This window comes from Tinamus guttatus, unplaced genomic scaffold, assembly GCF_059628265.1.
Source record: "Tinamus guttatus ecotype Peru unplaced genomic scaffold, ASM5962826v1 Tinamus_guttatus_pri_ptg000080l, whole genome shotgun sequence".
In the NCBI taxonomy this organism is placed as follows: domain Eukaryota; kingdom Metazoa; phylum Chordata; class Aves; order Tinamiformes; family Tinamidae; genus Tinamus; species Tinamus guttatus.
Window position 1 is genome coordinate 1,853,848 of NW_028288614.1, and position 22,476 is coordinate 1,876,323.

General features: G+C 42.5%; 1 protein-coding gene across 1 annotated transcript in view; it reads right to left on the minus strand.

Annotated features, from left to right (window-relative positions):
• EVA1A (eva-1 homolog A, regulator of programmed cell death) overlaps window positions 1–22,476 on the minus strand; it is a 186,281-nt gene that overhangs the window by 132,648 nt on the left and 31,157 nt on the right. The window contains exon 2 of the mRNA XM_088520115.1: window positions 5,458–5,672. Within this exon, the coding sequence (XP_088376241.1) occupies window positions 5,458–5,672 (215 nt within the window). The remainder of the gene's footprint in view (window positions 1–5,457; window positions 5,673–22,476) is intronic.

Consider the following 22,476-nt stretch of genomic DNA (forward strand, 5'->3'; position numbering starts at 1 on the left):
TACACTGTCAAGCAGGGTCTCAGTGGCAATGATGGAAGCCCCATGACTTGGGGGGTTTAAATCCAGAGTAAACAAAGCATTAAGAGGCTTACACCATGGGGAGCAGCCCTGCCGCGTCGGGCAGACGGGCTGCACCAGCCACCTCTGCCTCCAGCATCTCTGCTCCCGCAGCACAGAACCACGAGCTGCTGCCGCCAAGCCAAGGACTGCAAGGATATGGCAATTCAGAGATGATCTGTGACCTCTGCATCAAGCAGTTTTTCTGCTTACAAATAACCAGCTTGTCAGATTGGTTGAGATTCTTGAATGAAACTGCACCATTTCTGCGATTTTTAAGGGCAATTGTGGCATTACAATAACCTCTTCTGGAGCCTGACATCACTGCTCGCCAGTCTGCAGAGCAATTTTAGTGTTGTGTGACTAAGCATCGTCCAAACAGCTCTTTAACTCACTGACATTTCTATGACTGAGCCTTCCCTACTCAGACTGTCTCTAAGCCCTAGAAACCTCCAAACTTTCAATATAATGAATGCAGTCCAGGAAACCCAGATCAGGCACTTGGGGTGCTGGGATCTCCTGCCAGATGTACTAATGACCATGTGTCTAGTGAAAATTATCCTTCTTTTTCCCACCTCTCTCCCTTTGACCATCATCTTGTTTTACATTGTTCAGGGTCCTTTGTGAGACTGTACAACACCCTCCGGTACAGGACATGGCCCATGGTTACTGTCCTTGGCCTACCAGGAAAGCTGCTGTAGTTGAATCACTATCTTGTACTCTCCATTTCATGCACCCACATTATTAATCCAGAATGTTTGGGGGAACATAACACCATCTTTCGAAGCAATAACACACAAGCTCAGCTTCCAGTCTCATCATTTTGTAATCAACTTTGGAAGGGATGCAAGCAGAGCTTGTCTGATCTTCCCACCTCCAGAGAGGTCATCTTCTCTTTGCTTTCTGTCATGGAAACCATCCTGACAGATGTAAATAGAAAGGAGGAGGGAAAGGGCTGGGGATTCCCAGGGTTAGTATGCCAGGAATCCGCTCCCTTTTGTACAATTGCATCACATGCTGTGAGAGTGACAGCAGGCGCCGGTGGCAGCAAAGGTTTCGGGTACATTGCTTAAAGGACCAAAGGAAATACCATGTCAGCAGCACCAGTGATTCTTGTCACCCACAGCTGGTTGTCCCGGAGAGCGCTGAAAGACACTGAGGCGACAGACTGCACCTACACTCCGTGCCCGGCCTGGCTGCTCTTCCTAAGAAGATGCCTGACCCTGCTCCAGGGCAGCTCCTAAGGAAATACAACACCTCCCCTTGGGAAACTCTGCCCTCCAAGGTGCAGTTTCCTGCTGATTTCAGTAGACACATTTCTGAAGTTATTCTATAATTTATCTGATAAATATCTGGAAGCACAAACACAACAGATAAATGCCTCTCCGGGTTATTAATTTTTCTTTTAGGTAAGTTTTGATTCTACTTTTCTGTCAATTTACTAAAAATGAGGATATTGCATATAATCTGCTGCAAAGTATAACCTAGTTTTTTGGAAACCATTAAACATTCTTCAAGTCACTTATTGCTGAAAACAAAGTGACATCAAGAATCCCAGACTATGAACAAGACTTCACAACCCTTTATAAACACATCACTCCAAATCTGTTCTCCAGCCGCACAGTTTTCTACATGGGCCTCCACATATTTTGGAATCCCAGAATCCCAGAATGGTTGAGGTTGGAAGGGACCTCTAGAGATCGTCTAGTCCAACCCCCCTGCTCCAGCAGGGACACCTAGAGCACGTGGCACAGGGTGGCATCCAGGCGGGTTTGGAAGATCTCCAGAGAAGGAGACTCCACAGCCTCTCTGGGCAGCCTGTGCCAGGGCTCTGGCACCCTCAGGAAAGAAGTTCTTCCTCATATGGAGACGGAACTTCCTGTTTCAACTTGCACCTATTACCCCTTGGAAGACACAAGCTGTGACCTGTGAGCCTGGTCAAAGTGACTAGAGTTCTTACTAAAGAGATGCACTTATCATTAGGCAGTTATCATTAGGCACTTACTGCTTTTAGGCAATGCACTTTGCTCCCTCCCGTATTTCTCCTTTTTCTTCTACTTCAACGTTTATATATTCCGCTGAACAAACATACACTGCTGTTCTATACAATTTATCAGCTTCCTTATTTCCCCACGAGTGATATGAGATGGCAGGTTGGAGAAGCACAGCATTAAGTGAGAGGCTAGAGAAAATGAGGATGATTCATAGCAGAACTCCTTGGAGTAAAAGGTCTCTGCAGGTGTCCCCAGATCCACCCCGTTTCCTCTCCACACTCCCATATCAAACAGTCTGAAAATCAAAAGTGAGCTTGACCATCTCCATCTATGTAAGATTGCATTAGAGAGCAGAGGAAAACCTCAGCTGTAAAAGCACAATGCACACATCTACCAAAACACATCAAGATCTATAAATTATTAGGTTTTCTCATCCAGACCAATTGCACCTGCCCAACTGCTCCAAATGGATCCAGGTATGTGGGAACTACAACCCACATACACCATTCACAAGTCATAGCTCAGGCACAGGATCATGATAAAGTAGTTCTGCACCTTTACAGTGAAAGATAAATAGATTTTGGTTCTGACAGCTGCTGTTCCTGGACCAACATGGGACAGTTTGCATTGCATGGGTCTCTTGAGAGCAAATTCAGCATTCCATATTGTGAAACTGAGGAAGGTTGTGCTTAGACATCTAACTGAATATGGTTCAGCTTTCAGTTCTCTAATAATTTTATTATCATCAGCACTGAAACTGTTGCCAAGAGAGGTTGTGGAATCTCCTTCTCTGGGGATATTCCAAATCCGCTTGGATGCCACCCTGTGCCACATGCTCCAGGTGATCCTGCGTGTGCAAGGGGGTTGGATTAGATGATCTCTACAGGTCCCTTCCAACTTTAATGATTCTATGAAAATGCGTAGCTTGGGGTCACTGCCTTAGTGTCTCTGCCATGGTGTTCCAAGTGGTTTGCATCTTATTTTTGGCCAAAGCAAGTAACTAGAGGAAGGGATCCCAGAATCCCAGAATGGCTGAGGTTGGAAGGGACCTCTAGAGATCCTGGCACTTGATCTACTAAGGCTGGAATGGTAGTGAACAGTAGTTGTGTCAGTGTCTCTAGCCCTCACTTTTGTCTTTTTAACATGGAAACAATGTCCGGATTGGACATTTAAAGGGGAAAAAGCCTTTAAACAAGAATTAACTATTACTCAGGTAATGTTTGCATGAAATAGTTTTAATAACTGCCACTTACATTCCCTCCATTCCACTCTACAGAAAGGCAATAAATTTTCTGCAGTCTGGGCTTGATTAGATGCGGTGGTTTTATATATTTAATTGCAAAATGTTTGGTTTAGCTGACTTTTTATGTCACTGCAAATCAGAACACACACACAATAGTTCTGTCTATAGTGGCCACACAACTGACTCTAAAAACCACAAAAGCACACACCATTTTCCCGTCTACATCTTCCCCATTTTCCTACACGCACACATTTCCTACGGGCTCGCTCCAGGCAGTTTGCCATTGAGCTTGTGGAGTTCCTGGCTTACCCTCTGGAGCGGCCTCACCCCCTACAAGATTAATAGAGGAGCCAAGAGATCCAGCTTTGGCATTCAGGTTCACCCTGCTGAGGCCAGGCACTGCACACGGAGGAATCAAACCCAGATTTAGGGGCACCAAAGAGGTATCATGGATCAACCCCACAGAGACTCAGGAATTTGCCTGAGGTCCCATAAGAAATTTGCAGCAGAGTAGAACATGTCACCTACCTCCCTAGCAGGGCTGCACCCACAAAAAGCACAAATAGGAATGTTCTGGTCTTAGCCATGTAGAAAATTTATTGCTATAAGGCTGCCTATAAAGCACACCATTCATACAGGAGAGCTGTAATGAGAAGCACTGCAAGTGCCGAAGGCAAAGCCAAGGGGTAACAGTTAGCTCCGAGGACAAAAGGAGCTAAGCTAAGTAGCTAAGGATTTCTTTTAAATCCCTCCTGCACATAAAACCTTGGCAAGAAAAGCCAAAGATTGCATATTCACGGTTCTCAAGCTGTTCCAGATGCCATAAGCAGACCACTCACCTGCAAGGGGTGAGACTCCTCACACAGCTATCAATCATGCCAGCTAATTAAATGTTTCAAGTTAATTTGGCAGTAAATAAAAGAAAGGAAGATTGACCTCCAAAATTCCCAGTCCCTATTCCCCCCTCCTAAACAGCACGCCTGTCTCTTGTCCGTTGTATTACGAGCTTTTATTATCATCCCAGGGAAAACCTCCCACTGATAAGGACCATGTCCTCCCACATTATAATTCATTCGGTTGATGTGCAATGGAAGTATTATAAGAGCAACTGCAACTCTATCATCTTAAGGGTACATACAAGTAAACACCAATCCTGTGCAATTTCTTAAGAATTTACCAATGACATTTTGAAGCCAAAGCATTCAAATCAATTAAAAAAAAAAAAAAACCCTGCAAATTCCTCTAAAGTTCTGAATGCAAGAGTTATAAGTGATGTGGGAAACGCTGGCCTTCAGCCAAATTAGAAAAGAAATATTTCACTAGCCCCATAGGTTCATTAGCCTAGTTCTGCTATAAATTTTATTAGGAGTTATTATTGATTCACAGCCATAAACACACCGGGTAATTAAGAAAAGTTGAGATCTTTGCCCAGAAGTTTTCAGAGTCCTAAATCCTGCACTTGGAAGGACTTGCGCTTAGTTTTACATCTGGGAGCAGGCTTCATTCATCTCAACAACATCAGCCAATTCATGTTTCTAATTTCAGTTGTTCCTCTTGACACCGAGTAACACACACACCTTCTAAACAATCCTTTAATTTGTTGAAGTCACATGTGCTCTCAGGGTGATACATGCAGTCATATTCTACATAAATGGACAGAGATGATTAACTACTGATGCTTGGGAGATTACAAGCTTAAGTGATGTATGATCACTTACAGTGGCCTAAGAGCCAACTGAGTAAGGAGAAAAACTAAAGCCAATGATTCTCTTTGGGTTTCAAGTTACTAAAGTAAAAGCCCAGGAAAAAAAAAAAAAAAAGATTTCTGAACTAAAAACAGCCCAACAGCAACTTCTGAATGTGTTGAAAAATATCTCCTTTGGGAAGGAGGGCTTAAAAAAAATCTTCTAACACAGTTCAAATTCAGTCATAATACTTTTGGACATAATTTGGTCTTGCAGTGCAATTCTGTTTCGATCACATTCCTGAGCTGTAGCAAAATTAAGAAATGCACCAGAAAAAAATCTAATTCATCCCTGCCTACACTACCAAGATGAATCATGCACTAAGCTGCGTCAGGTGAGCAGTGCTAGCGCAGGTTGCTGCAGCATCGAGTTGCTGCATGAAATCCAGAATGAACAAATCCAGTTTAACATGCAATACCTGAAGGGAAGTGCCAACTGAACAGGCCACATCTTCTTTAATCAAAGCTGCATAGGAGTGGGGATAGCGAGAGGGACACATCTGATGACTTGGTACAAATCGCCCATAAAAAGAAGACTGGATACTGATGGTGGTTCTGTGAGGACATCTTAGGGAAACGTATTCTCCATCGCAGGCATGGTCAGTGTAATTCTTTAACACTTGTGATATGTAACCTGCCAGAAACATGACAAGAAACACCATTAGTGACAGGAAGTTAATATTTAGTGCAGCAAAGCAAACACACGACTCACAATGAAAGGAGTAGATTTTACAGCCATCTCACACACAAAGAAAAAGGTGGAGGGGAAAGCGAAAGAGACAGGGGGAGGCTGCCTGATCTGGCTTTCAGCCATGTTGCATCCTTACAAGAACCAATATTCAGATGTTCCTAACCTATTCCAGTCATATCACTTACTTACATTGGCATATCCGTCAAGTATACAGGAAATGCAGCTGAGCCAGACTCATATAGACTGCATCTAGATACTGAATCCAGTTCAGGGCCCCACGGTACAAGAGAGACATCCGTAAACTGGAACAGGTTCAGCAGAGGGCCACAATAGGGGGGACTGGAGCATTCACCCTGTGAGAAGCGGCTGGGGCAGATTGGCTTGTTCAGCCTGGAGAAAAGGCAGCTTTGGGAGAAGCTATGAGCAGCCTGCCCGGCCTGCAGGGAGGTTACTGAGGAAATGGAGTCAGGTTCTTCACTGTGGTGTGTCACGGGAGAATGATAAATAACTTAAGTTGAAGCATGAGAGGATCAGAATGAGTATAAGGAAAAAAACCTTTTTGCTGGGAGGACACAAAGGAGCAGAAGCAGGTTCATGGTAGAGCAGGTTGCCCAGGAAGGGTGTGTAGCCTCCATTATTGAAAGTTTTCAAGAAAAAGACCCCCAAAAGACTGGTGTCACCTCCTAGCTAACCTGACAGCAGTCAGGTTGCCAGAGCAGCAATTCCTGACTCTGCCACACTCAAGCTTGTAGAAAACCCTATTTATTCTCCAAGATGACCAAGTCTCCACGATGACCAAGACACCAGCTCCCCCAGCCTCTCATTAAGCAACACAATTCCAGTATCCTAACCCTACTCATCCACCAAAGGGACTCCCTACAGTTTCTTAACAAGCTTGTAACATACAGAGGGACCAAAATTGGAATATTCCAGAAGCAGCCACATAAATGCCAAGAAATGGGAAGTAAGGCATCCTGTGGCCTGCTGGTTGCTCTTGCTAACACAGCTCCGTACACAGTCACCCTTCATTACCCCAGAGTGCACTGCTGACTCAAGTTCAAGTTCAGCCTGTCCTCCAGGACCCTTCTGGTAATGCACACAGTTTTAGAGAATATTCATTTACAGTTCTTCATCCATACTAACACTCAAACCTTACTTAGGAGTGGTTTGAAAGAATAGTGTCCAAGAGTGCCTGTCAAGGTGCCTAGAACAACTATAGTAGTTGTTCTTAGAGATAACCAACAAATAGAAAATTTACCTTCAACATTTAAGCTTCAGGGATGAGGGCTGAGTTCTCTTTTTGTCTAAATTTCAGGCTGTGCTTCTCATTTAACAATTATATTGTTGCACTGCCTCAAGGTGCATGCCAAATAGCTATTCACTCAGATCAACATATTAATTTCCAAGTCCCCAGGGCAACATTTACTTTTAAGACAAAGACTGAGATGCGGCCCCAATAATTACAGTAAGTGACAGGCCTGCAGCAGATCAAGGAACAGCATCGTTTATTCTAGTGTCTGTATATCACTTGTTCAAGGAAGTGCTCTGGATATAAAATAAGTAAATAAAATACGAGAGTGTATCTTCTTCCCAGTTAGTAGTGCATGTGCTCTGCACAGTGCTATTCACTTGATTCTGAAGTCAGATCAGCAATTCTTCCTCCAAAGAAGAGCAAAAAGGTGGCCACCAGGAAAAGCAAGCTACAAACAAAAAATAGACTATAAGACAAATTGTTAAACCAAGCTTTCCGTGCTGCCACACCAGTGCATTAGGATTCTCCCCTAAGGCTGGCCAATTAGGGAGACTGAGAAATACAACCAATGTGTAGTCAAGGCTCCTCTGTCTCCTGTGAATATTCAATTATTCTGCCAGAGCAGTCATCCTATGGCATGCCTTGCATGTTACCAGTTCAGAATAGAGAAAGTTTCAATCCCTACAATTACTGCAGATCACTTTTTGGAACAACTCCATCCTCTCTTTTCCATTAGAAATCTCAGAATAACTAGAGTTCGTTCAATCTCAAGATATTGAAGAGCTTGAATACTTCGATGGTGACAAGCACCATGGTGACAATGGTGATAAGCAAAGCAGAAGATCTGAAACATCTAGCACTGGTCACTGTGAAGAGAGAAGATACTGAGTTAGGCATGGACATGATCGGGGATGACAGAAGGGTCTTCAAAAAGCAAAAGTGACTGCTTGGAGAGAATTAATGTTTTTTTTTCCCTTTAAATGTGCCAAACTAGCACTATATTCATTATCATTTTGAAAACACTGGCATTTATTTACCCATTGATTCATGTTGCCATAATCCAAAATATGAACTGATTTCAGCACACTTTTCTGTGTGCAAAGATGACCCTCTTGCTTTTTAGGTGACAAGTCTCCAGTAACCTTTTGTGTCAGAGAGGGAACTACTGTCTATACCAAAGGAAACAGCCAGTGTACAGGTTACAAAGTTCTTCGACTGTCTCCTAGGAAGCATTAAAAAATCTCTTTTAGATGACTGCATGAAGCTCCTGCAAATCACCAATCAGCTCCTGACAAACCACAGAGCATAACAGTTAAGAAACTGAGATGAGAAAGATACTATCATTCGAAGTTATCATTCGCCCTTTAAAGCATATTTCTGTGTATCAAATGCTCTTTATTAATTGAGATATGAGCTACGAGCTTACAAGTGTTCACTCCAAGCAAATACAAAGCAGGCTTTTATTAAAGTGAGTTAAAGACAGCTTCCATTCTTTTCTTCATCCTCAAATTCTGGGATGTGAAATCAACATTGTCACATTCAAGAACCACCCCCCGCACTGTACTGACACAGTCAAGTCTACTCTGTTTTGTCTTAGTTTATCTTGAGGTGGAAGTGACATCAATTCTTATGATTTTATCAGGAAGTTCTTTGGTTGTTCACTCATTATCCTATCTGGGCAGGACAGCAAGCTGGTGACAGTTTTAGACTTCCTTTAGAAAAAAAATATTTCTAATCCTCATCATCACCAAAAAAAGAAGTACTGAGAGCATGCTAAAAAACATAAAGAAAAACATCTATAATATCAAGTCCACAACACTTTTTAAAAATAGCATCTCTTTTGCGAAGCTAGGGTGACAAAAACGTCCTCAAAACTTTTTGGTTTAGTACATCTCTTTTATCTTAATGATGGACTTGTCTTCAGGACATGGTATTGTTCCTGGTGAGCCATGCTCTCAAACTAAAAGCAATCTACAGGAATCTTCACAATTCAAAAGTCCATATTGTTAAGGCAGGGATAAACACTCCAAGAACCAAAAAAAAAAAAAAGTGCATCACAAAAACTGAAAACCCCTTAGTGCTGACCATTCTCAAGAATCATTTCCACTATCGCCTCTCCAGAAAATTGTTGCTTGGTTCTCATTCAACACCAACCTTTAACATATGCCAACTAGAGAAAAAGAATTTTTCATATGGGATCATACAGCACTTCACAGCACTGCAAATCTCAGTATCATCCTCCACTTGCTCTTAAAGAGCTCCAATCCTGCCTTTTGAAACCAAAGCATCCGATGGAGGGGTTCACAAAAACACAGACGATATTGGAGCTCTTCCCCAACCAGGTGTAGGATGACAGGAGAGTATCCAGTCACTCATACACATATCTCAACAAACCATGGTTGCTCCAAAACAGCATCCCCTTCTTCCCCTACATACAGTTCTAGGGGAAGAACTGTATTTATAAGAAGAAGAACCTTTTATAAATAGGGTTCTAGGTTTGCTTGGCAAGACATAGCAAGACACCAACTCATCAGTCATCAGATGACAACTGGCACCCTTCACCAGAAAATGTCTCCGTGGGTGTGTGCTGCCCTGTAGCGTCGTGGACACAGTCACAATAAAACAAACTTAACATTCAATTTACGTCCTGAAAACTTCTAATAAAATTGCAAGGAAATTCAAAGAATTTTAATGGCCAAATGAACTATTACGCATATTTGAAAGCAGAGAATTTTGCTGCATCAAACTGTTTCTAAGCTGCAGTAATTCTTACTTGCAAATATAGAACAATTTCCCATTATCTGGAACATGCAAAGTCAATGCAGTAACCTTATCGTTACTAGTTGGCACAGATCATTTTATTTTAATCCTTTATTTTCCAAGATATGTGTTGTTTTTTAAAATATCAACTGTTGTTTTCTTCTAGCTTCTCCAGTTTCCTTATGGATATTTTTGAGATACTGAACGTGAAAAAGAACTTTCTTCCGGGGGAGACTTTAATCAAACACCTTCTTGGAGCTCGAACAATCCCCACGACAGACTTCTTCAGATAGGCTTTGAACCATGGCATTCCACCTTATTCTTTATATGCAGAACACCAGGCCAGCAACATCTCCCCAGCATGGTGCAGAGCCAGGGGAATAGTGTAACACATCCCTGGGACAGGCAAACAGGGCTGGAAATGTGACCCCAGGCAAGGCTTCAAGCCGGAGCCAGTGACTGAATGGAAGCATTTCATACCAGGCATTACTGATAATCCTGCGGTTACAGTAGTAAAAGCAGCTCTCTCAAATCACACAGCAGCCTAGTAAGGACAAGTGGGGTTTGTTTTGCTTTGTTACTAATACTGGGGATTAAAACTTGCTATTACAACCCACCTACAGAGAGATACGCTTTCACTTCAGCTTCTCCCCAGCTCTTTGCCTTTTAGACACCATACAGCATAGGAAAAACTTTAAGAACTTGTGAGCGTATTTGGGAAAAATCTTTTCATTCAGGGTTGAAGTCAACGCTTTCTTGCCCATTATCTGATCTTCTGTATGGCCACTCTAGCTCCAAGCAGCATCCAGCGTTAAGATAGAAAATCTGGTTTTGGAATGAGAACGAATTTAGAACTGCAGCCAAGTGCCAGAATCTCCAGCCTAAACAAGGTAACATTTTGTGAATGCTGAGCAGTATGTCAAAGACATCCCTGGCTTTCTGGAAGGATGAGAATGTATTAGAAATTAGACTGGTGAGGATAAGGGGTGACTAGTGTTAAGGTACAGTAGTTACCAACTCTGCCGACCTGAATCCAACTCAAACCAATAGCGAAAATTGATGCCCTTAATCTTTCTGACTGAGCACTTTGACAGAATTTAATAAAACTTTATAGCCCTTCCATAAACTGTTGGAAAGACATGGTCTAGCATGGGACAGCTGATGAAACATTTGCCACCCATTGTCCAATCTGCCTAGAATGCATATAAGTTGCTCGTTAAGCAGTGCACAGATCTTGAAGCAATTCCAAAATAAAATCCAAATTTCAGCTTTCTCACATTACATTATCCTCAGCAATCAAAGTTTCCTGTCTTTATACCTAGGTAGAAAAGAATGAAATATTGCTGCGTAGTGTAAAGTAAATACAGACTACAGGTTAGCTAGTTGAACCCTCCTGGAAAAGGAGGGGATCCAGCTTTTTGTGAAACGAAAAATTCCAAGAAGATTTGATTTCAAGATAATATATACAATAAAACTAAAAATACTATAATAAAACTATTTGCATTTGTTTACCAGAATTAATGTTTCCTTTTCAAACTGTGGTATGAAAATAAAATTTAAAAAAGAATTCAAAAATATCACCTCAAAAAGAAGCAAGCATCTTTCTAGCCAGAAAAAAAAAATCTTTCTGCAGCAGGCAGAAAACACAAATGCTGTTGAAATCCCATTTTGCAAAAGGGTAAAAGTTTAGGTGGAAAACGTTTGCAGTCTTAACATGAATGAAGCAATAATCCATCCTGCTGCTTTTAATATGAGTAACATGACAAACTGAAGTCACGGTGCTGGAGCAGACAGTGACAGATCCTGTAGGAGGAGGAAACATAAAAGCATTTGAAGAAGTCGTCACCCTCTGCGTCAGGCTTGCTTGGGAGGTGGCACCTCACTGAGTGGTGACAGCTCTTGGTAAGGTTTCTAAAGGCAAAATATTTGTCTTTTAGCAGACACTGAAAAAAATCTTCCAGTTAGGTTATGTGATTAAAGGCTCATTCTACAAACAGGAAGGAACACGGAGAGCCAGGGGCACAGGGCTCAACGCGGGTGCAGGGGAAGAGCAGTGCAAGACTTTCTGTTAAAAACTCCATGTGTGTGTGTGCATTTTTATATTATATAGAGAAACACACACACATATGAAATACATACACAAATGCAAAAAAAAAAAAAAAGAATAAAAGAAACATTTTGCAGAACATTTTCCCAAGTTTAAGTTATGGGAGAAGCTCGGACCCCAAGGAGTTCATTGTTTGTGGTGCTAGCTTTCTAAGAACAGTGTAAAAATAACGTTATATAGCTTTATAAGTATTAATACTTATTAATATATAGCATTAATCGTGATTTGTATGATTTGCATTAGTATATATTGTGTGTTGACTACATACTATTGTATTATGTGCAATATACTATATGTAATATGTAAAATGTATTATATTAAAACATAACCTAAAGACAATTAACAGGTCAACTTGGGAAGCCTTAAGAGGTCTGTTCAGTATGCAAAGAACGAGTGCTGCAATCCCTCCCTTTTGGGAGAGATTTTTGTACATCCAAGAGGCCAAATCCACGCACTAAGGCAAAACAGGCACCACCTTGCTCCAGAGACAGGACTGCATTAAAGGTTACGGTCAACTCTTTAAGGCTTCAAGAACTACTTGGGTGATACTTCCTGGGCAGTTTCTCCTCGTTCTTTCTCCTTGGCTTTCAACCAAGTCCTTTCTGAGACACCACCAGGCCACATATTATTCACAGCACTGCTCGCTGTGTTGCTAACTAGCAATAAGGACAGATCACACCACAGGGGGAGTGGAGCTCTTCTAAATTAGGCTATAACAGCTTTGTTTTATGGGAAGAGGGACAGTTTTCTCTAATGCGGTTTATATACAGAGGAAATTTAAGAGTAAAACTGTAGGGGTATAACTAGGCTGCCCTAATGATACTCATTTAACTTTCCACAGTAAACATATTCACGTGGGGACACACTTGAATAACTAGAAACACATCTTTGCTGGTAAACTTCCTCATGTAGACAAGTTTCCCTGATGATCCTTTTTACTTCCAGTTCCACAATAAAGTACATCTTTGATCCCATCCCTTCCTGTGACAGCTAGAGAAAACTAGCAAAGACCAGACCCAAAGCTCTGTGTCTTCTAAGTGAGAACTCTGGCAGGATCAATCCTTGCACTCAGGCTGCTCCCAGGGCAGGTTGATGCTCATCTTCCCTACTGGAACCATGGGATATTATGGCAGGAGGCTGACAGCCCTTCTGCACCTTCAGGCCTAGCCCCTAAAATTGCTGAAATCCAGTTTGCACAATCAGTCTCTCAAGGGCCAGGAACCAACTTATTCAGGTGTTGCTAAAGTGGTTACCCAACACGGTATTATTATATAACTGGGAAAGAAGTCAGGAGTTGGATCCATTCCCCTCCCTCAGGACATGTTCTCAGTTCGCTGAATGTCTTACTAGTTACTCGGCAGGCCAAGAACATTTTATGATCATCAGCATCTTTGTTCACCTTCACTTTAACTATGGTTTGCACTTTGACAGCTTTTGTGGCCAATCTGGAAACAATCCTGGTCACACTTTCTCCATCCCTAGGAGAAAAGGCCCCTATAAGGCTCTATAAGGCACCTCATTATTTCCATGAAATCCTTTCTCAAGTTCTTCCAGGACATCTAGAAAGAACTCCAAGCTGGTGAGACAGCACAGTGCCCAGCAGCGGTCTTCTGCTGTGCCCTCAAGCCTGATGAATGACACTTTTGTTTCTATTTCTAATGTTTTGAGAGCCAGGGTTCACCAGTTCACCATGTGCCAAAAAAAATAATTTTCACATTTTCTCTGGCAATAGGAAATGTTCACTGTCTGTCAGGAAAGCAGTTGCTGCACATCCACTCGGGTCTCTGGCAAGCTCTGTGACAGCTCTCCTGTGTCCCTAGGCAGTGACAGTGAGAGATGGAGCATGAGGGCACAGATCCCAGGAAGGTTGGGGAATGTCCAAGTCTGGCCAAAACACAAAGTTGCACCATTGCAAATGAAGGAGGAAGCATTTGTTCCTGCATTAGAAACACATAGTAAAAGAAAAACAGATCAGCCTTGCTCTAACCATGCTCTTCCGCAGGGCTGCAGTGAGGGAAGCGCCGGAGAGCAGCCTGGCAGCTCTACTGAGAGTGACAGGGAAAGTCCCCTACCGTCACCCACACTAAAAGAAAGCTCTTACCTACCACATCACATGGGGACCATGAAAACGGTGATTTGACCACACAAGTGACAGACAAGCCTTTATGCCTGCTGACCGATTCCTTTAAGCAGATTGAGAGCTAAGCCATGACAATCTGACAAGGGCTGAGAAGCTCCGACACTAAACAAACACTTTTTACCCCATTTGTGAGAACTTATTCTGACATGGCCATGAGTACAGAGAGTTGGCAGCTTTGTTTAGATTAGGGCAAACGGCAGGAGTGAAGGCAAGAGCTATGGGAGCTGCTGCTAAAGCCATCACAGGCAGACACGAGCCCTTCACACACGGCGCTAGAAGGCCACGGGGGCCTTGTGTGGGCTACACATCCTAGAAAAAAAGGTAGATTTCAACTGGCAGGTCAAAATGTTGAACAATTCTTGGGATTCCAGAAAACAAGTCTGAAATCCTGTTACCTTGCATGAAAAAATGCAATGTGACTTACATGTGCAAATACCATCTTGGCAATGAGGAGCTCTCCTACAGGGAAATAATTCCAGGGAGGTTTCCATCTCTCTCACAAATTTTAACGAGCTCTTCAACACTCTGATGACTATTTTTTTTTTCAGAAACTTTTCCTATTACAAACTTAAATTCAAGGCCTAAGGACAACATGTAACTAGGGCAGAGGACAGGCCATTTTCTTGCCCAAGTAGGTCGGATCACTCTGCACTGCTTTGCCACCTGACAGCATTTCCACTGAGCAGGCAGGGCATTTTCTGGGACAATGACGAATTGTGTCATTGGAAGGACAGCTATCACTGACACATGGCATGAGGTCTGCTGAGACCAAGAAAAATCTAAATTTGTAGTTCCCTTCCAGACCAGAGACTCTTGGGCTTAATTCGTCCAGTGCCCCCCTTCCTGAGGAGATTCAAAGATTAGACATAAACCTCTTTCCAACACTGGGATTTTAATCTCTCCCTTTCCTGCCTGCTTCAAATTCCTTATTTTAGTTATTTATTCTTACTCAGAGTGGATTTGACAAACCTAATGAGAGCAGCAGCTCTGGAACAAACCTGTATCCTTTTCCCCAAGGCCCTCAGTGAGAGCTATGATATTGCCCTCCACACGACCCTCGCCTGTGAAATACATATTTCTCTTTGCCTTGGTCAGGCCTTGGCAGCTTTATGAACCTCTGGAGAGGAAAGGAAATGAGGAGAAACTGAGACAAGATAGAAAAGGGGCTAAATAATGGAAGGAAGAAACAGAGTAGGGGGAAAAAGAAGGTGGGGAAGGAAATGAAAAAGCAAAAATAAAAATGAGACAAAGGGTAGTAGTAGGGTTGAGAAAGAATCTTATGTGTCAGTTAAAAGTGTGGTCCCAGGAGCTTATCATGACAGCAAGAATCAGGCAAAAGCATCATGGGTCATTCGAGTAAAGGTAGGGAGATTATAGAAACAGAAAGAAAATAGCCTTAAAATACTAAAAAGGAACAAAGAGAGAGATCTGAGCAAGAGTATCCATCTGCAAGTGTGAAAGCTTCTTTGGGAGGCTCTGGATTTTTCAGCTTTTCATACATGTTCCCATGCAGATGATCTCCCAGATCTCCTCAGAGCTATACCTGTTTGCAGAAGGGCCTGTCTTTTTTACAGATAAAAATTACCAGGAAGAAAAGGAAGCTCATGCTGGCTGTGAAAAGAGGCAAAGATGAGCAGAAAAAAAAAAAAAACATACACAAAGAATGCAGCTTTGTACAGAGCTTCCTCGTTTCTGGTGTGTCCTGTCTCTGAGGCCTTGGTGACAGGTCTCAAATATCATCCTAGCAGAACATGCAGGTGTGTGCAGCAGCTAGGCAGATCCACCAGATCAGCATCTCCTGGTTTAGGCATTGACTTCAGCCACGGGGGAATTCACTGCTCACCAGTAACCAGATGATATACAGCAATGTTAAACGTTGTCAGGGTAGCAGGAGGCATGACTATACAAGTAAATTGCTCTTTTTTTTTTAATTTGATAGAAGCAGTATTAATACAGGACAGCAGCTTGAGCATTACCAGTTTCAGCTTTCGGGCTGCCCAGACAGCTAGACGTTAAGCTCAGCTTGTCCTGCACCCCTCTTGGAAAAGGCATTGCAGGAAAGGATGGGTCTTTGGCACTTGGCAGTAAAGGCAGGATAGTCCCCACACCTTGGGCTGAAGATCAAGCACTAAAGCAGGAATTTCCTTTCTGTGTGTTAAACAAACCATCCTTTCCTTGTGCAAGCAAAAACAAAAACCTGTCTGTCTCAAAATATCTCACCAATTTAAGCGCACTTTTATTTTTCCTGCAGAATCACTCATATCACCTACTCACAGAAGCTGCAGCCTTTTTAAGATGATTGGCCAAATTAGTTTATCCTAGTTTACACTTCATTATTAGGACCTATTAGATCCCTGTGCTCAGATTTTTCCCTTTGCGTTGGAAGGAAGGTAGCACTGTTTCTTAGCTATAAAAAACCATAATGTGGAGGAAAGCTCTGTCCCAGGAGACTGACCCTCAGAGGCCACCATGGCTGGTGCTTAGCTACCACTGGAGCTTTCTCTACACAGCCAGTGGAAAGAAATAAGACCTATCTGGTGAAAATATCCTAAAACAGATGTCTAAAATAGATAATAGAGTTCAACTCTACTCGTTTAACTTCTCGGGGCTAAAAGGCCGTCCCTCAAATGGCTTCTGTCTCCTCTCTTGTGCTGTCAAGAAAGGCCAACTCTAGCCACCACCTTCAGGGCCAGAAAAGAGTCCTCAAAACATTTCATTTGCTGTTACCAATCCACCTCAGTTTCCCAAATATCAGCCGGAGAGCATCCCATTTATACATCCAAAGGGAGCCCAGAGCAAAATAAGGGCCTATGATCGTGCAGCAAAATGGTAGGAGAGGACACAAAAAGCCTAGGGATAAATGTGTACTGGTTTTTAATCAGGAGTACTCTGTAGTACATGACAAAGGGGGATGAAAGGACACATGAAGAGGAAAAACTACTTAGGCAGGAATATAAATTAATAACAATAATAAAGACATCTTGCCAGCACAGAGAAGCCAGAACAGCCCCTTTCTACCACACCGCCACCATCACTTCTGCAAAGGCACTAAGTGAGAACACGAAATGCGCTTTTCCACAGGGCCCTTTTTCTCCCCCAGCTCTCACTGAAGCTATTCCCCATATTTGCAGCTTCTTTCAAGGACAGAAATAATATTTGGCTTCCTTGGCAACCCAGAACAAAGAGACAATAGAAATCCGACAGTGGGATTTATTAGGCCGCGTACTGGGCTCACCCCTTGTATAGGGACAGCAATCAGGCAGCACAGAATGGCCCCAGAGTAGCAGCATTTGAAAAAGCCTTTTTTTTTTGGCCAAAAGCTATTTGTGCTGCTTTGACACAGAGCAGTTGTTTGGAGTAGTAGGCTGGAGAAGGGGATTTCTTGTGCAGGCCTTACACCTGGAACAGCAGCTACATCCACACCACACGTTCTCCTCTTACTGCTTGTGTCACACACCGAAACACATCAGCAGCCAAGACCATTTCAGGCCAGGCTCCCACTAACGTGGTCTGTATGGACATATATGCAGAGCATTAGTGTTTACAGCTACAGGCTGTCATGAAACTGCAGCTCCTGGGAGCACTTCCCAATCCCTAGAGTTGCCTCCCAGCAGTATCACAACTCCCTATCCATAGTGGAACCAGCCAAATACCATCCCTCCTCAGAAGAGGTAATTGCCTAAAAGATGACATTTAAAATAAGATGTTCAGCTCTGCCTAGCCCCCATACACTTCTTTTTTTTTAATCTACAGATCATTTAGGCTGATGAATATTCCCTCTTCCATAGTGCTGATTTGGGACAGGACCTGGAACCATGTCCCAGGTTATTCCAGTGTTGAATCTAATACTCTGCTTTTCTGTGTTACATTAAATACTTCTGAACGTGTATATAGCATGTGCAATACTTGCAGATGATGCAAAACTAGAGGAGCTATTGATTCACCAAAGGGTTGTGCTGCCATTCCGCAGGTCCTCAATAGACTGGACAGATGGGCAGAGGAACCTCATGAAGCTCATCACAAGCTCGGCATGAAATGTCAAGTCCTGCCCCTGGGGAGGAATCACCCCTCACACTGTATAGGCTGGAGGACAAGGTGAACATGAGCCATCAACATAGCCTTGCAGCAAAGGAGATCAGTGGCTCCCAGGTCTGCATTAGAAAGAGCTTAGTTTGAGGAAGGTGCTTCTTCCCCTCTGTCCAGCCTTGGGGAGGCCACATCTGGAGTGCTGAATTCAGTCATGGGCTCCCCAACAAAAGAGAGATACAGAGTTACTAGAGTGAGTCCAGCAAAGGGCTACAAGGATGATGAAGGAACTGAGGACTCCAACATAAACAGACAGGCTGAGAGAGCAGAGGCTATTCAGCCTAGAGAAGAGAAGGCCCAGGCAGGATCTTAACCATGTATATAAATACCTGATGGGGGAAGTAAAGAAGACAGAGCCAGACTCTTCTCAGTAGTACCCAGGGAAAGGACAAGTGACATTTAGGAAATTCCATTTATATTATAAAAAAAATATACCAAGGGTGGTGAGACTCTGGGACAGGTTGCCAGAGAGTTTATGCCAGAGAGTCTCCATCCCTGGAGATATTCAAAACCTTACTGAACACAACTCTGAACAACATGGTCTAGTTGAACCTGCTTTGAGGAGGGTTGAGCCAGATGATCCCTGTAGCTCCTGTCCAACCACAGCAACGTTGTGATATCAAATGACTCAGCATTTATTAAAACTAACGTCTTATTTAAAACATCCTGGAAAAAAATGCTTTAACCCACTTTGGAGTGCCATCTGTCATGACACCAGTCATCATTTCAGCACTATCTCAGCTTTGTCTACAGAGAGATGACTTTCAGTTAGGCTTTCACTGCCCTGCAACAGAATCAAGGGAAGCATGAACAGGCTTTCCCACAAGTGTAATCCCTGCAAAAGCACCATAACTGATCTTTATAAAAAATAACCAGCTGCTCCAGACGCCAGAAATGTCATCTTTGCAGTCTGTATCTGCTGAGGAAGCACTCTAACAAGGGCCCCTTTCTGGTTTTGTTCAGTCTTCACATCCAGTTTAGTAATCAGGTTTGTTCTGAAGAATGCTACAGGAACAGAACTTTAAATAATGACATTTGAAATATTTATGGGATTTATATAATGCTCAAGTTTTATGTAACCAACAGCATTCCCTTGTAGCCTGCTTCATTATTCCTTTAGTTCATTCTAAGAAAGTTTTCTGTATCCAAGAGAAAAGACCATGCCAGGGATGCTACAGAAAATGTTCTGGCAGATGCAAGCATGTTGGCCCCCACCTTTACCCAACACAATGCCAAAACGTGTCACATTGACCTGTGAGCATGGCTGTGTAGGCAGCAAGTCCAGCCTCTGCTCATGAGCTCACTGTCTGGCCAAAGGACCTACTTGTCTCTATCTAGTGCTGCTTAGATCAGCAAGCAGAGTGGGATGGAGACCTTGATCTGCTCTGGAGCACAAGTAGAATGGCACTGCCATGAGCACTGATCTCTCCTGTCCACACCGTCTCCCAGGAACCATCTACGGTCAAGGTTCTCCTCCAAACTGGGCCCAAGCACTTTTTGGCAACAGGTCATGATGAACTCTTATCAGCTATCGTGTCATAAATATGGGATTAAATGGCACTTAATCCACTTAACATAATCAGGAAAACCCTTTATCCCAGTCAGATTTTTGAAAGTATCTTTCAACTCATTCCTTGGAAAGACCTTTCTTTGAAAGATCACTTTAAAGACACTAAAATGATATATCATGGACTAAAGCAAAGACATCCAAAGTTTTGCTTGCATTTCCTTCTTTTTTTTTTTCCATTCCAGAAAATGCCAGATAGAACCGAGTTGAATAATTTGGCTTTAGGCTCCACTCTGTCTTCTCTGGTATTCGACTCATTAGTTGCTACAGCAAAGAGGTAAGATTGTACTTTCTTCCTTTCTGTGAAAGTCAAGAGCAATAAAACAGGGAGATTCAGAGCTAGAGTACTAAAAGAAAACATCTTCCGCACTGCTTTCTTTCCCTCCCTAAACCTTATTTCAGCACCTGGTCATCCCTTCAGATCTCTCAAGTCTCCACAGTCGCATATTTTACTACATGGGATATATTCCAGGAAGCCCTCTGCCCTGGGTCACAGGACCCAAAGAGAAAAACTTACCCCATCCCAAGAGAGCTGAAGAAAGATATAGCATTGGGAAATCATAACTACATATGGAGAGGGGACAACAGTTAAGCTTAAAGTAGAAGAAAAGAGAGAAATTGTTTTCAAAACAAAGCAGATAAAGCAACAGAAATGACGGGGAAACACAGAAATCACGGAAAAATGATACATCTACCTGGCCTTGGGGGAATAACTTATGAGAATTAAGAGGAGAAAAAGAGGGCAAGATTCAATTTTATTTGTCATTAAATGCATCCTTACTTCACTCACATGAGAAAAATACAGCAGTCAACATTCACCTTTTGCCAGAGTTTTCTCAATTTTCTCCCTATTGAAGGCCTTTTAAAAATATACACTGAATCTTCCCCAAGGGAGGAGCCTTTTCCTTCCACAACACAGGCATAAATCTTAAATGTAAGATCACATCGTAAGTCACTTATATAGGAACTTAGCCTGTCATGAGTTTAGCTTCCTGCAAATCAAATGCCTGCAAAGAACTAGGGACGCAGAAAAGATGAAAAATGGTATCTTAAATACCTGTGTTAAACTCCCTGAATGCACACAGGATTCATATATAGTCATGGCAATGAAAACAAATTCAACCAAGTATGAGAATCTCAGCTGCTAAATAACTTAAACAGACACCATGACTGGGTTCTGCTGGCCAGACCTAGAGGTTTATAGGTGACCTATTTTTCAAGCCAGCAAATAGAAGCAGGGATATATTGTCCTAAAGCAGACATCTAAACTAGGTCTGAAGTGTCACATGCTGAAAGTACTGCAGAGTGTAGCAGACAAGCAGCAGAAAGGCATTCTGATAGGAGCAGCTTGTTGATAAGCCACAATTAAAACTTAGTCTAAAAAGTAACACACATGGGGGAAAGAAATCCTAGTTTTACATGTACAACAAGGCCTGAATTAGCTACTACAGTTAGGCTACATTAGGATTTTAGAATAGTAGCAGCTTTCTGAAAATATAACCTCAATGTTTACTATTTGCCAGGAAAAAAAAATACTAATAATTGCAGGGAAAGGAATAGAAAAGAGACCAGAAGCCACTGTCATGTATAAACCTAAAGCTCCCCAGCATCACTGTAGTATGGCCAGTATTGTCTTTCTTGTTCCTACATTTTTTTTCTGCAGAACTAGTCAATGTCAGAGACATGACATGAAACTTTGGTCCAAATTGGTATAATTGCTCTTTTGTTATGTCCAAAATGCCTACAGCTCTGGAGGAGCTGCAAAGGGAGCCAAGGATGAGCCCCTTCAATGCAGAGATCTTCATGACAGGCTCTAAAGTTAGGATGGAGTAATCTCAGCCCTACTTTGTTTTGCTCTCCAGCCAACCAATCCGTCAGAATGTAAAAGAACATCAATAATATTATTTGGATTCTCTGGAAATAAGCTATAGGCAACATGTTAGTAAACAGAAAAATCAGTAGGTTACTCTTGTCAGCAAATAAATAAATCCTGGAAGGATACATGTCATGTGAAGCCTGGCCTTTGCAGAGAACACAGCCTTCAGCACTGGGTGGCATGTTCATTAACAGAGTCTAGCAACCTGCTTACCTAGTTCCCACTGCTTGGACCTGTGGTCCTGAGGTGGATTGTATTAAGCAGAACTAAAGAGGGAGAGAGGTGAAACGGGAGAACACCAGAGAGCAAGGAGATGAAAGATGCACAGGAAGGCACTGCATTAATGGACAAGTGTTTGTGTTGCGATCAGCTAACACACCAAGATAGCATGTGAGGTATTTTCTTACAAAAAGAATAAAATAAAGGTTCTGTCAGCCACAAAGTGATGTACAAAAGACAGAAGAGCCAAATGTCAAGGAAGCTGTAACTCCATCTTCCCTTCACTGTCTCCCATCCTACAGATGGGAGGGGGTAAGCCAGGAGAAAGCGGCGGGGGGAATAAAAACAACAGTTTTTATCAGGATCAGCAGAATGCCTCAGGTTCTGTAAGGCAGAACTGTCCCTCCCAGACACCCAGAGAATAAACCTGAAGCTTGGGTTTCCACAACCAGCACCTTCGCAAGGAGAGAAAGTACCTGGTACAACTTCAGGATAGACATTATTTTCCTTACTTTCGAAAACAGGGCTGTTATTTCTTGACTAAGCAGCACCAAGATTCTCCTACATGTTGATAGCAAAGGAAGGGGGATCAAGCAGAATTATTTTCCAAAGAAAAAAGGAGTATGTAGGTAGGATTGGAACTTTACTCTAGACTGTAGACAACAAGAGCTACAGAACTAATGAACTAAATTGGAGAAGTGAGGCAACAGGAACCTCATTAGAGCAGCAAAATTAAATAC